Source organism: Nesoenas mayeri (assembly GCF_963082525.1).
Source record: "Nesoenas mayeri genome assembly, chromosome: 1".
Lineage (NCBI taxonomy): Eukaryota > Metazoa > Chordata > Aves > Columbiformes > Columbidae > Nesoenas > Nesoenas mayeri.
The window spans coordinates 131,026,762-131,040,800 of NC_137541.1; the positions used below are offsets into that span (position 1 = coordinate 131,026,762).

Here is a 14,039-nt window from a genome sequence, read left to right on the forward strand (position 1 = left end):
AGTCCCACAGGCTTAAATGCTTTTTCAGTACTTGACCTCTTCATAGGGATGAATTTCTCTAACAGTGAGGACAGCATCCAAAAGCTGTTACTTTGTCAGTCAGAAGAAACTGTAAAGCAATACATAGCAAATAGTGCATAAACATCAAATAAAATAATAGAATTTGTAATTATCTGTGAAATACCAGCATCTCACAGATAATTTTCTTGGATAACTGTTTAAAATATCACAGTTAATACTTAAGGGAGTATATTATTATAACAGTTCTACTAGAAACAGCAAAATCTGCTCAGTGAACAGTTTGTGTGCACAGCCACTTGTCTAAATCAACTCTACCGCCAAACTGGCAAGAACCAGGAAATATATTAAATGAATAGACAATTCAGAAATGTCCAACAGATAACTAAAATTGAAATTTTATTTTTTCAATAATATTCATCAGACAATTTTCTGACAAGACTTTTCTGAAAGATGAAGTGCAAATGGGAACCCTGTAAGAATGTTTAGAAGAATTGTACACGACATTTTTTAAGCGCCACTAAGTACACATTGAATACTTTGTAAGTATATAGGCATAGCAACATGCAAGTGTCATGTACCTAACATTACAATATGCATTTTGTCTGCTCAAAGTTATTAATGAGGAAATTAAATTAAAAAAATGTGTCTCATCAGCAGTGCAATATGTTTAATTCCCATGGATTTTGTTTATTGGTTAGCGTTTCTGAACCATTCAAATATATCCTTCCCAAGGCCATAAATTGCCAGTGTAAGAGCAGAGTACACTGGAGTTCCTAGGAGAATACACTTACAGTGGCTATGAATAGATGAAGTTGTTATTACAGTCCTTTCACAAATTATGCCTTATTATTTGTTCTAGGAAACTTCCTGGGGAACTGAAGGTTTTTTGTAGTTATAAAATAACCAGGCTAAAAGTAAAGGATGCACAATGGTTGCTTTATAATTCTGTTGGTAAGGAGCTAAATAGGAACTCAAACATGTGCATTAAGGACTTGAGCCTTGTCCTTTTCAAATCAATAGGCATATTGTACCCAACTTTTATGCAAGCAGGATGTATATGAATCCAGTAATCTATGAATTCACTCTCTTGGCTCACTGTTTAGGCAGACACAGATGATTGTAGGTCATATTTGCATATTTCTATGGAAGCTATATAGGGGTATAAGCAAATCTGTTTTCACTGAAAAAGGACAACATGTGCAACTGCATATTTACTAACAGTAATCAATATGCATAGAAAGGAGAGAAAGAGGAAGTGATAAAGAATTCAGTCCAGCAATTAAAGATTTTCCTCTTCTTCATAATCAACACAAACAGTTGATGATCATCATTATTATTTTCTTTACAAGTTATTACTTTAAAACCCCTCCTTTTGAACCTATTATGAAAACCCTTCAATGATTTCATTGTAGAATAATACTAGGAAAATGAATGTGTTTAGAAGTGATTTTCAGTGCCATGCATAAGGACAGAGTAAGGCTGTCTGTAGTTTGTGCTGAAATGTGAGATCAGAGCTCACACAGGAAACACTGCTGGCTTGACCCTGAACACAGGGAAAGTGCTAAAGTGCTGACCCCAACAGGCTTGGCTTTGCACCTGAAATCTAAAAAAAAAAATAATATAATAATAATAAAAAAATCCTCAAACTTTTCTTTAACAGTGACACACACTGCTCTTTTTAGAGAGACGTTTTTTGCTACCTCCTTTCCAATTAGACTGCTGTTTTTAGCCCAGCAGAGAATAAATGACTTAAGACACAGAACATGGAGGGCAGATGTCTAGTAAACACAGAAGCCATGAAGATTTTTTTTTTTTTCTATCTACTGAGAGACTCTGGAAGCCCCTGGTCCTGTAGAGTCATCATATTGGCTCTACACTGTCTTCTGTCTGGCTGTGAGTACAGTAAACACTACTGAAGAAAATGAACACAGCAGCAAGGTGATTCCTAGATGCTGGAAGAATTCTCTTAATGGCTGCTGGAAGCGCACAAAGCTTGGAGCATCCTGAGGATGTGGAGTGATACAGAAGTGTGCTGTTAAACCATGTTTGTACCCTTATTTCCTCCTGAGTTAAAACTAGTGCAGAGTGCTGGGTTAGATTCATCAATAGCAAGATGGAACTGTGCTAGCTTCTGTTAATGCCAAGCAGACAACTCCTATTTGCTTTAGAGGTACTAGGTCCACTCTGAAAAAACATGTAGGAAGTCCTACTCTCAATAAGAGTTTCTGCTGTGCTCTGTTGACATCAAAGGCTGCTCTATCAATTTAATTTTCTCATATTGTTTGCAATAGTCCTTCCCTGTCTCCCATGCAATGAGTGTTTTAATGTAAACATGCCCAGGCAATATTATGTTTAAACACATAACAGACATGTCAAAATATCTCAACAATATTGATATTGCATATTTAATTTGAAAGCTTGCATGTGCTTTAAAAGTTTCTCTTCAAACCTGCATGCCTCACTGGAAAGAACTGTGTTGCAGTTGGATTGCACATCATTACCTAGTACTGACTAAACATTGACGTGTTACAGAAGTTTATTTTTACGCTGTTTGGGATGAATCCCCAGCCAGTGTAAATTGGCCCACATTTAAGGCAACAGAGTGAAGTTGATTTATACCATCTGAGGCTGTGTCTTTGTGCCCTGTTAAAAGCTCAAAGTGTCCCAAAATGAATGAAGAACAGGGCCAGAATTATGGACCCAGGATGTTTGTTTTTTTTTTTCCTAACAGAAAAAAAAAAAAAAGAACAAAAACAACTGATTTTATTTCAAGACTACATCAAAGTTGCAATAGTATTAAAAATGTATACAAATATCTCATAGCTCGTCTTTAGACTAAGAGGTAGATGTCATATTCTAGGAACAGTATAATGTGGAATGATGCTAATGGCAGTTGCTAAATACATCTATTTGCTTGTTACATAGGACACAAAGGATGGTTATAGCAATGGTAACCACAACAAGGTTTACAATATTCTTTTCTTCTTTTGATAGTCTATGTTATCTGTCTTTCAGTGCATTCCTTCTGGAAGGGTATGATGCATAAGTGGTGAGAAGTAAAAAAATCAGTAATACAAAACCTCACATTTACAAAATGTTAGCTTTATCATTATGGTTCATCATTAAAGGCATCCTCTGTACTTTGATGGAAGCATTTTGTACTTACAATTTAAGATTACCTGGCATTATTGAGCGAGTAGTGGAAATTCCAGGTGAGGTGATTCAGCAAAATAGGGGTCAGAAAAATTCAGCTCTCTCTCTCTTTCTTTCTCTCTTGTTCGTGCTAAAAATACCAGGGCATATGGCAGCATATTTCAGCATCTTAACATACTAGGCTCCCTTGAGGATGGAAAAAAAGAGGAAACTTGTGCTGTTGAGCCAGAAATAGATTGTAGAACAGTGTTGCCAGACATGCAGAGTGCTAGCAGAAAAGCCATTAGCAAAGTCAGTGTCTTACTTTGCCTAAAGGTGTTTCAGTGATCTTTAATGGGTCTCAAAGAAATGGAAAGCACAGCTATTGAGAATGAGGAGTGGTATAAGCACTTCTATAAATTAGTCATTGTAAGCAGAGGAATTACACATATTGCATTAGGATATCCACTGTTTGGATATGTACCTTCCAGGTTTTCCTTGTGACTGTTAGGGGTCATCCCCCTGCTTGAAATAATCAAAATGCATATTGTAATTACACGGTTTTCCAATATCCATACACAGCAAGTACAAGATACTTACATGTAAGTACACTGTATTTACCTATATTTTTGCATAGTTTTTAGTGTGTACTTTGTGCCACTTAATAAAAAGCATTACTTGTTATTTTTGTTGGTTTTTTTTTTTTTTTTCTCTATCAGACAGCTTATTCAATTAAAGTTGAAGTAGCTGGATTTTTGGTATGTTCATCACATATTACCAGTTCCTAGGAGTGTAGAGATTAGACACTTGGAGGAGTCTGGGTAAGCGGTGGGGGAAGCTGCAGTGTGAACATGAAGTTTTAAATCACCTCCTTAATTAAGAAATGCAATATCAGATTCATGGTGCTAATTTAATAAACTTACCTTTAATTTGAATGGAATTGTAAAGGTAAGAACTCCATTTTCCTTTTGGTAACACTTTACAATAAGTGGCACTAAATTACACTATAACTGTTATGTTACAGGGAATTACATGTAACTACACTGTAACTGTTGAAATAGCTACTGTACATGTGCGTACATGGTAACTTCAGTGCTGTTACAATCATGAATTACATAATTACAGATGATTCTGTCCTTTCTTTTCATTGAAATAGTTATATATATATATATATCATACTGCAATGAAAATACACAAGATGTTAACTTTCATGTCTTATTTAGAAAAAAATTGGTCTTCTTCATGTTTTCCTTTATAGATGGAGTCTCAGTGCAAGACAAACCACCCTTAAGTAATGTGGAAACTTTTTAAAGTGTTCTAGATTAAATTCTGAGCCTCAAGTTAAACATAGGTTCCTTAAATTGTTTCTTGGTTTGTCAGATGACCCTAAAAGAGTGCGAGGATGCACCGCTTTCTTGTTCAAATCATGAGAATGTTCTCGAAGCACTAAAAAAAAAATCTACATCAAAAAGTTTAAAAATAATCAGCAATCGACACTGTAAACAGTACACTGGCAGAAAACTAGCTACCTGGTCTCAAGAAAACTACTCTGCAAGTGTGTATAGGAGAGGATGTCACATACATTTTAGAGAGGGTAGTTCCCATTCAGATCCTCCGCTTTTCACATTCGCTGGATACCTCACACCATAATAAAAGCGGTGTTTCAGAATGGGATCTTGGACAAAGGGAACAGATGACTGGCTTTGAGCCTGCTGAATGTTGTTAGTGTTGAGACATGGTTCCGCATACAAAGAAAAGGGATGCCTCCTTACACCTAGTGCAGTAATTTAAACCAGTGAAGACCAGACAGGCTTGCAAGGTGCTATCCAGGTAGAATACTTGGTGTGGGGTTTTTCACATCTGCTTTTCACAGATGCAAGGGACATCACGAGGTGCAAGATAATGGAAGATCAACTGCATTAAGAGCAAGCACATGTGAGACGTTTTAATTGAAAACCAACGAAATAACTTATTTTAACAGTACATTGTTTTTGGTGTTGTTTGCTTGTTTGTTTGTTTTTTCCCTCTTTTTACAAAGTTTAAATGCTGTTTCTTTGCCACTGGAGAAAATGGTTTGAAATGGTTACCTCAAGGGCAATCTCACTTTTGAAGGCCCTACCTGACCTTGGTTGGGTAATGGTTCCAGTAGCAACCCTACTATTCAAGCAAGCTTGAGTTAGGAAGAATGAAAAAAGGCATAAACACCATACTGGTGGGGAATTCCACTTGAGCAAATAAGGCCCTCATCCAGGGAAGCACTTATTTTTAAGCAAATGAATAGTGCCTTACAGTCCAATGGAACTTCTCTGATGCCTAAAGCTCAGCATGTGCTTAAATTCTTAGTTGAACTGGGCTCCAGGTCCTGAAATAAAACCGTGCCGTATGTGATACTGTACTGTAGGTAATGTAACTTACTGTTGTGACATGAACCCATATTTTTGGTATTAAACTGAATGACTTCCTTGCCAGCCTTTTACATATGTATGTTTTGAAAGACATGAATATCTTGTAAACCTATACTAGTTTTCAATGTGTCTAGTAGCACCTACCTGGTTCTCTCAAACTACCATATTATATTAACATATTATTGCATTTTTCCACAGATGGGTATGGAGAGAACTGTAAAAACAAGCATGCAATCACATCAATGCAGACTTATTTCTTTAAAATGTCATACTGTATATGATTTATTATGTTAACACTCAACCACATCATATTATTTATGCCTGTATACTTTGAAAAAAAGTGCTGCTTTGATTGACGACACCCTTTTTTCTTAGAAATGAACAAGATAAATGTTTCAACAAAAACAATTAAAATACTCTAATATCGTCCTTAAAAGGTTTATACTCTTCTGATAAATAATCTGACAGAGCACCTTTTATCTTCCATTTTACCATACTACATGATGTCATTTTCCAAAGTCTCCCTTCCCCACACAAAAATAAAATCCCAGGAGAAAGTCCTTTACAGCAGACCATCATGCTTTTAGGCTTCACAAGCACAGCTACCAGAGAGAAATACTCTTTTGTCAAAGGTGCAAAACTTAGGAGCAAGACAAGCTCCATCTAGACTTGCGTTCTCCGGTGTAGAATCGCTTCCAAGAGCTGTTACAGCAACCTTTCTCTTTCATTGGAAGAGGAAGTAAGCCAATGGGCTTAGAGTGTTTTGTTGTCATATTTAAGAGCATGTGATTTTTCAGCTGTCAATTACACAAAAAATTTCAGAAATAATCCAAACAGAGACTTTCACTGTGGAGCTAAAAGCATGGCAGGAATTCTCTATCATTCACGGTGACATAAGTTTGTACCTCACAAAATGCATAGACAGGAATTTAATATAAAGAATTAGTCCATTTACTGTATACACAAAACATATATCTTTTGTTTTAACACTTCTATTTTTTCTTTTTTTTTTCTTTTTTTTCCTTTTTTTTTCCTTTTTTTTTTTTTTTTTTTTTTTTTAAATTTTTTGGCAAACCAACATAGAGAAGCAGCTCTGGAACTGCCAAACGAAAAATTGAGAATTTTAGCAACTCAATAGTATTTTTTAAGGATAGTAATCAAATGTGGTTGTAATTTAAAACCTGAGGCTGTGCACTGGTTGTTAGCTTAAAACTATCTTTCCATATAACATTGTGCTTCCATTGTATAACAAAGAAAAAAGTAACAAGAACTAGAAAAGTTTGCTGCTGAACAGTGCTAGGACATACAGACAAAAAACCACTAATACATGTTATCTACTCAGAATACTGATTTGAGTCATATCTAAAGGGATATAATGGACATTAGAAAATGCTTACTTGTGACTGACTTAGCTACTGCCAAAAAAGTTAAATATGTATCAAATAATGTTTAATTGAATTTATTATATGCACTATATACAGATACTAAAATGCCTTGCAGTTGTGCCCCATGAACACTTCAAATTTGAGTAGGCAGGTGAGGTCATGTGAAGCAAATAAATTATAAAAAACAGAAGTTACACAGAAAGTTCTCTAATCTCATGATCCCAAAAAGCAGTAAAAGGGCAGGTCAAATTTGTTTCAAATGAAGTACTGTTATCTAACTTTGCAGAATCTGTATAGCTATTCAGCATATTTTTACCACTGAAACATGGCACTGTTGTCAAGGTACCATTTTAAACATAACAAAACAAAGCAAAATAGAACAAAAAATTCAGTAGACTGATATTTTCTTTCCATCAAATCCAAGCATGCAAGAAACTATACCAAAAGTATTTCAGTTTGTGTTTCCTAGGGCATTTGTTTCAAAAACAAGTTGCTTTTTTTTGAATTATAGATAGACATGTATAAAACATTCTTTGTAAACCTCTAATCTTAGACTTAACATTTTATGTAAGTAAGCTAGGTCCCTACCTAATAGTATTTGTTATGAATTTTGTTTTATGACACACTAGTAGGGACATGATAAAAGAAAACAGAAAAAAGAAGAAAGCTGCATAACATTTAAAAATGTAGAAAACTTGGATTAAGATGATGATTAACATTGTTAAGGCTGTATATTCAAGCACTGTATGTTAAGAGAGCAGTGGATATGAATTTTAGGCAATAAGAAATGTCCTGCTTTACGCATGATACTGTAATTATAGAATGATGATGTCAACAGCTGATTGTTGGCATAAACTGGCTACTTATAGCAGGTGTGAGAGTTAATAAAGATAGCAGAAGATGGCATAAAGGAATTCTGAGAAATTATAGCCAGTTTTCTCCAGCAGTCAGCCTGATAAGTAAAACTCCAAGATTCTAGCTCTGCATCTAAATGAAATACTCTTTTTTTTCCTCTGCATTGACTTGACTGCCTTCTGCATTGATAATGGCTGTGTCGGCATCAGGTGCATCTTCGGCTCCTTTTGCTTCATTTGTTAAATATGTTCCTATAGGAATCAGTAAAACAGAAAAAAAAAAAAAGAAAAGAAAAGAAAAGAAAAGAAAAGAAGAAATATTAGGTTTTTGGCTTTATACTGCATTGTTTCATGAATGTATAAATATTTTTACACAATTTTAGTCTACGTGATAGAGGTATGCCCAGCTTTCTACTTTGTCTAAGAAATACTTACAGTATTAATACTGACAACACACATACATAAATTCAAATATATCTCAAATAAATTAAGGAAATATTTTAACAAAAATCCACTTTATCTAGCTGCATTAATATGCAATACATTTTGCAATTATAGAACAAATGATAAAATCTTGGTTATTTCATGGAACAACTATCCATAAAAAACAAACTAACTTTGAAGACTTAGATATTAATAAATGCTTATTTTTTATAAAAAAGAGCCACTGATTATTTTTATATTTCTATTTGTTCTTGATAGCATCTACACTTTAATTTTACAGAATCGTATTATAGTCATTTCCAAGAATTAAAAAATTGAGGTAGTTTTATTAACTGAACCCACTCACATTCTACAATAACAGATATCTTTATGCTCAGGATATGAATAAAAAGAATTGTGTAAAATAGTCAGCTTCCCATTTGTGAAAAGCATTATTTATGTGGGCCTGAGATGCGTTACTGTTCACTCAGGAAAATAAAACAAAAGAGACACACTTTCACTGGTTCATTAGAAAAAAAATCTTGTTTTTTCCCTGCAGAGTCCAATCAAATTAAAAATATGTTTTTATCAGCTTATGTATGCTGGCAATATAGTTATCCTATCTACAATGAAATTTAATGAGTTAATATCAACACTAATCCTCTCTTCACTTTTGTTTTTGGAGGGGGAAGGGAGTGTTTTAACAATAGTTCTACAAGTCATTCAGAAGTTGAATCTCAAGAAATTACTTTGGAATTAACTAGGTCAAAATAGGATCATAGAGAAGCTTAGTCAGAAGCCAGTGTCAGTCATTCCCTGTTATGTCTGATGGCAGGGGGGCCTGAAAAGGAAGGGAGTAGAATTGTGAAGGTGAAATCTCTGAATAAAGTAAAGCTTGGCCCAGGAATTAACCCCTGATTCCAGTGGGATCATTAGCAAAAGAGTCACTGATCTGAAAACTCACCACCAGTGTCTGATATTTTTTCAATACATACTTAAGGTATTAGCACAATTTATTAAAATGAAAAATCTTGTTCTCTCTCTATGTTTATATATATTCTGCTGAACTGATGTACTAGAAAAAACTATGAGATCATGTAACCAAACGTCTAGAGCCAAGGGCCAAAACCAAGGGGGAATCTTGCCTCTTAGTCTCTCTAAATCACTGACTTATGATACGACCTTGGGCATGTAACTAGATGTCCTGTGCCTTAGCCGGTCCACTGGAAAACTGGGTAAAATTTACAGGGACTTCACTTGCGACTGGGCTGTGAACTGAGCTTTCTAGTCAAAATCATTTAGCAAATGGGGGAAGGCAAAAGAGAACAGCCATCCCAGGTGAAATTATGCCTTGCTTTCAAAAGGGACTGAGCTTCCGCTAAATCAGTCCTACCTTTATGTCTTGCCAGGTATCGACCAAGGAGAATTATAGAACATAGCGTTACAAAGACAACTACAGCCACTATTCCTCCTATAAGAGCATGGTCAGGTCCGGTCTGTCCAGCCAAAGCATTTGGATCTAAAGGGAGAAACAAAAAGCAAAAGTGATCCTACATAGACAAAAAAATTGACAGGAAAATTCACAATACCAAGTTTTATACCGATCATCCTGAAAATAGGGCATTTCCCTCTTTAATATTCAGCATGGTTATTCCCACTTTTACTACCAGTATCTTATCAACGACATAGTGCTGCTTGTATTCCCAGATTGTTAAAGCCCTGAAGACATCACAGTTATGAAAAATATTGCCTTATTCTTCTTTGGCAGAGGTTATTAAATGGGAAAGGTTTCTTGTTTTGTCCTCGTAATTTTACAACTAAAAACCTGGCCATAGCTATTTATAGAAGGAAAAACAAGGAACTGAGAATTGGGGATCAGATAGCATCAGCAGAATAGTGTCTGCATAATACATAATTTATAGAACCGATTCTCAGTGGGGATCCCTTATATATTCTCTTCCTCTCACTCCTATCCTATTTCACCAGAAATAAAAAGGGAGATAAAGTGCAGCCATGCCAAGTTCCTCTGCACATGGCTGAGCCTGCATGAATTTGATCAGATAAAGGTATCGGGCAAGCTGAAAGATCGTCATTCAGTCTCAAGCATCATTTTGTCAATTTACCATGAATACTCGATTAATGTCCAAGATGAGCAACCTGTAATAGATATAACAATGTATTATCAGGTTCATTTTACTAACTCTGTGCAGAACACTTGGAATAATGTCAGATTCAAGCTTTCTGTGCTGGTCATTTTTCTGTTCTGTTGCCTGGTGTTTCACAAAAGTAACAGAGAGGCAATGAAGGAAAATGGCACTACTTAGGGGTGAGTAATTCTTTGGAGCTTTTGAACAATGAACCAGCAACCTGTGACTGTTGACTCATCCGAAATATGCAAAAGAAAGTAAAAATTCAAACTGAGAATCATGGTAAGATTTCTATTTTTATGAAAATGCCTCTGCTACAAAGTAATTCCCTCAGGGTGCTATTAGCATGTACTGTGTGTTGCAATCAATCTACTCTCACTGGTTCAAGGGCATTTCCCTCGTAGGTGCTGTTTATAATCTACAAATAGTTTGCAAACAACTTCTTTGCTTTGCAAAAGGGAAAGGCAGGAAAAATATTTACACTGAAAACAAGGCAAGTCTGTAAACATGACAAGAAGGTGCTCTGATAATGCTGAGGAGGTATGATTCCATACCATAATTACATTCTGCTGACCAGGATCATTGTATAATGGTAAGATATATAGATATACCTTCACCTACACAAGTGTACACAAATATAATATCATATAGATGAAAGAAAAGAATCGTGCTTTCTCTTTCTTTTGTAAATAGTCGGGCATACCGAAACTACACTTTCATGTTTGCTGGAGTACAGGGCGCTATGGCCACTGTTACAGATACAGTTCTGTTCTTAACAGTCACTGAACCCATCACCATCAGGCATGGCTTTGTCACTCATTGCTGGCTTGCTTAGCTCCCACATCTTTCTCCTATGGCTGCTAAGAGGACTTTGGAGAAGTTGACCATAGCACTTTTGTGATGGCAAAGAGTAGTTATTTGACTCAAAAAACCTAGAAACACTTTACAAAGTCAGCTGTGCCCACCTCTTCCTTCATCTCCATGAACCTCCTGGCATGGTGCTGCTGTTGGTGGCACAACACTGAGTACGGAGATTCAGTCCAAGGGGACATTGCCTCCGTTTTGGTGATTAAAAATGACCCTGAGTTCTGTGTGCCAGCAGCCTTGCAGGGAAAAGCAAGACAGCTGAAATCTTGCCTTTTTGAAGCAAGATCTTGAAGTGTGCAGCCATCCTTTCCCATGCCTTGCGGGGACGCTGTCTTCCACAGTGAGTAAGGAGGAGGTGACTGTTCCCTTGAGAAAATGGAAGGTGACAGGTTGCTGCAGGATTGTCAGCCTGCTTGAGCCATCTAACAAATTCCTCCTGCTGTGGTGCCTGTAGCAACGTTGTGATAAACCTCCTCCCTGCAGCAAAAAGGCACGACCCATTCAGGAACGGAGGAGCAGCAATGTCCCCAAATGCTGCATGTGACCTGCAAGAGATGCTCTTCCCCAATACTGGTCCAGCAGCAGCATGATCATGTTTTCCCGCTAAAAGCTAACTCCTGCTAGTATACTAGGAGTAAAATTAAAGAATGAAAGGAGATATTTTAAGGGATAATATACATCCTGATGCAGCGTATAATCCAGAGAAGGCTGGCACAGCACTTTATAGAGGCACTTTCTGAAAAGCTGGTTGCAGTCTACAGCCTTGGCTCAATACCCAGATTTACAATATATCTCCTCTGTGAGCTTTAATAAACATTATGATTAAAAATCCTCACAATACACTGTGTTTTTATCCTCAGGTGGTTTCTTATACATGGCTACTCACTTCTCTTCTGGCATACCTGATATGACTACATGAAACGGCTTAAAGCCAACATATATGTAAAGTTCTCACTAATGTGGATTAATGAGATTCTATGCCTGCTATAGGTCGAAGTTTTGAACTTTAAAATTAATTTAGATATTCATAGGAATGAAAAGTTAGTATTGTATTTCTGCTATAATCTCTTAACCTTGATATCAAAGTCAAATTATAATGGTAAGTATTGCTAGACAAGTTTGCCCATGAACAAACCTGTCCACGACCTATTACCATTATATTACCACTGAATAACTTATTTGTTAAAAAGAAAAAAGGAAAGAAAGGAGAGGAAAGAAGAGGTGGAAGGGAAGGAAATAAAGAGATCCTCTAAAACGTCCAATATTTTACTGTGAAACAAGAATTCTTTAATCTCAAAATGAAAATTTATACAACATAAACAATATTCTGAACAGGAAGTGCACCTCATAGAAATATTTGCCTCATAGGAAAATAATGTTAGCATTAAATATGCCCTACATTAAGCATACAGAGTAACGTACTATACTTTTGCCTTTCATTAAATGACATAAGCCCCATGAGTGAATTATAGATATGGGGCTATCTATCATCGTATAAATAATTACTGGGTCAAAGTCTGCCTGGACAGTATCTGAATGATAGAAATACAGGGGATTGGAAACTATGCCATTTTGTGGTTTAGGTATTTATGCAGTGAACATGTGTAATTACTCAAGCATTCTGGGCACTTATACTAGCAACTCCCATTGAAGTTCCTGACAGTGTTAAACATGTATTTAGGAGCTGACCACCCGACATTTTGCTTTCCAAAAAATAGAACAGTAATTATATTATTTTTAGATTCCCATCATAAGCTTCATGAGCTTTACCAGGCAAATCCTACCCTGCCACACATAACTTCAGTAAATGAAATCTTAAGTATTCAGCTATGCAATAAACACTACATCTTCTTCAAATAGCAGTTGTTTTTCTGTTTATTTCATCCTTTGATGAGACTAAGGAAATCTTAAAATCTTACAGCGAGACAATGACACAAAATCTCATAATTCTTTTTTGTTTGTTTTTTGTCCTAAATTTAGAAAGCCTCCTCAAAATACCGATTGCTGATGCTGTGAAGTTACAACCATTTTTAATTTCTGGGATTTGCCTGTTACTGTTTATTCACAAACCTCCAGAAATTACATACTTAAAATGACTAAGAAAAAAATGTATCAGTCATTAAGAAATGAAACGCATCATATAAATCTTAGACCTATTAAATAAGGAGATATGTGCTTTTTATGACCTGCTGACAAAGCTTCAGTGTAGAATATTTTTATATGAATTCACACGTTAGTTAACCAGATAAATTTTGGAACAGTTTTTCATGCTTTTGCATAAAATATATGTTAATTATCCATCTAATTTCATTTTCTCCCTGCATAAGTTTCCTTCTTATCTATGCATAGCTAACTTGACTGAGCAGGCTGCAGGAAAGGGTCAGATAACCCTTCCCTAAGCAAAGGGAGAACAAACACATTTGTGAATGCTGAAATGACATATTTGGGGGAGCATATGCTCAAGCAGCTCCATTTATTGAAGAACTTTATTAATGTGTTTTTGTCTCAGGTGCTGAAGTTTTAAAAAATCACTCTGAGCATGATATACACCTATGTTGGAGGCATGCAAAACAGTAATTTGTTTTGACCATTTCTACTAAAAGAAAAATTGAAATTAAAGGTCCTAATTTGCTGTGAAGCTTAAATAGCATTCACAAAATGAAGACATATTAAGCAGATGTATTATTCATAAATTACTGTTCCTTAGGGCTGGAAAAAGAACAGGGATGTCCCATTTCTCAGGTAAGTACTGAAACCATCAGCCTACAGTCACTTTTACTGATTTCATGAATAATCAACCGCTGA

At 35.8% G+C, this 14,039-nt stretch overlaps 1 protein-coding gene across 2 annotated transcripts in view; it reads right to left on the minus strand.

The window, feature by feature from the left end:
* Positions 1-7,819: 7,819 nt before the first annotated feature.
* CADM2 (cell adhesion molecule 2) overlaps positions 7,820-14,039 on the minus strand; it is a gene marked incomplete at its 5' end in the record, with an annotated part of 673,112 nt that continues 666,892 nt past the window's right edge. For both annotated transcript variants that reach the window (XM_080344633.1, XM_080344634.1), the window contains 2 exons: positions 7,820-8,049; positions 9,614-9,739. In XM_080344633.1, coding sequence (XP_080200759.1) covers positions 7,931-8,049; positions 9,614-9,739 — 245 coding nt within the window. In that variant the 3' untranslated portion in view covers positions 7,820-7,930. The remainder of the gene's footprint in view (positions 8,050-9,613; positions 9,740-14,039) is intronic.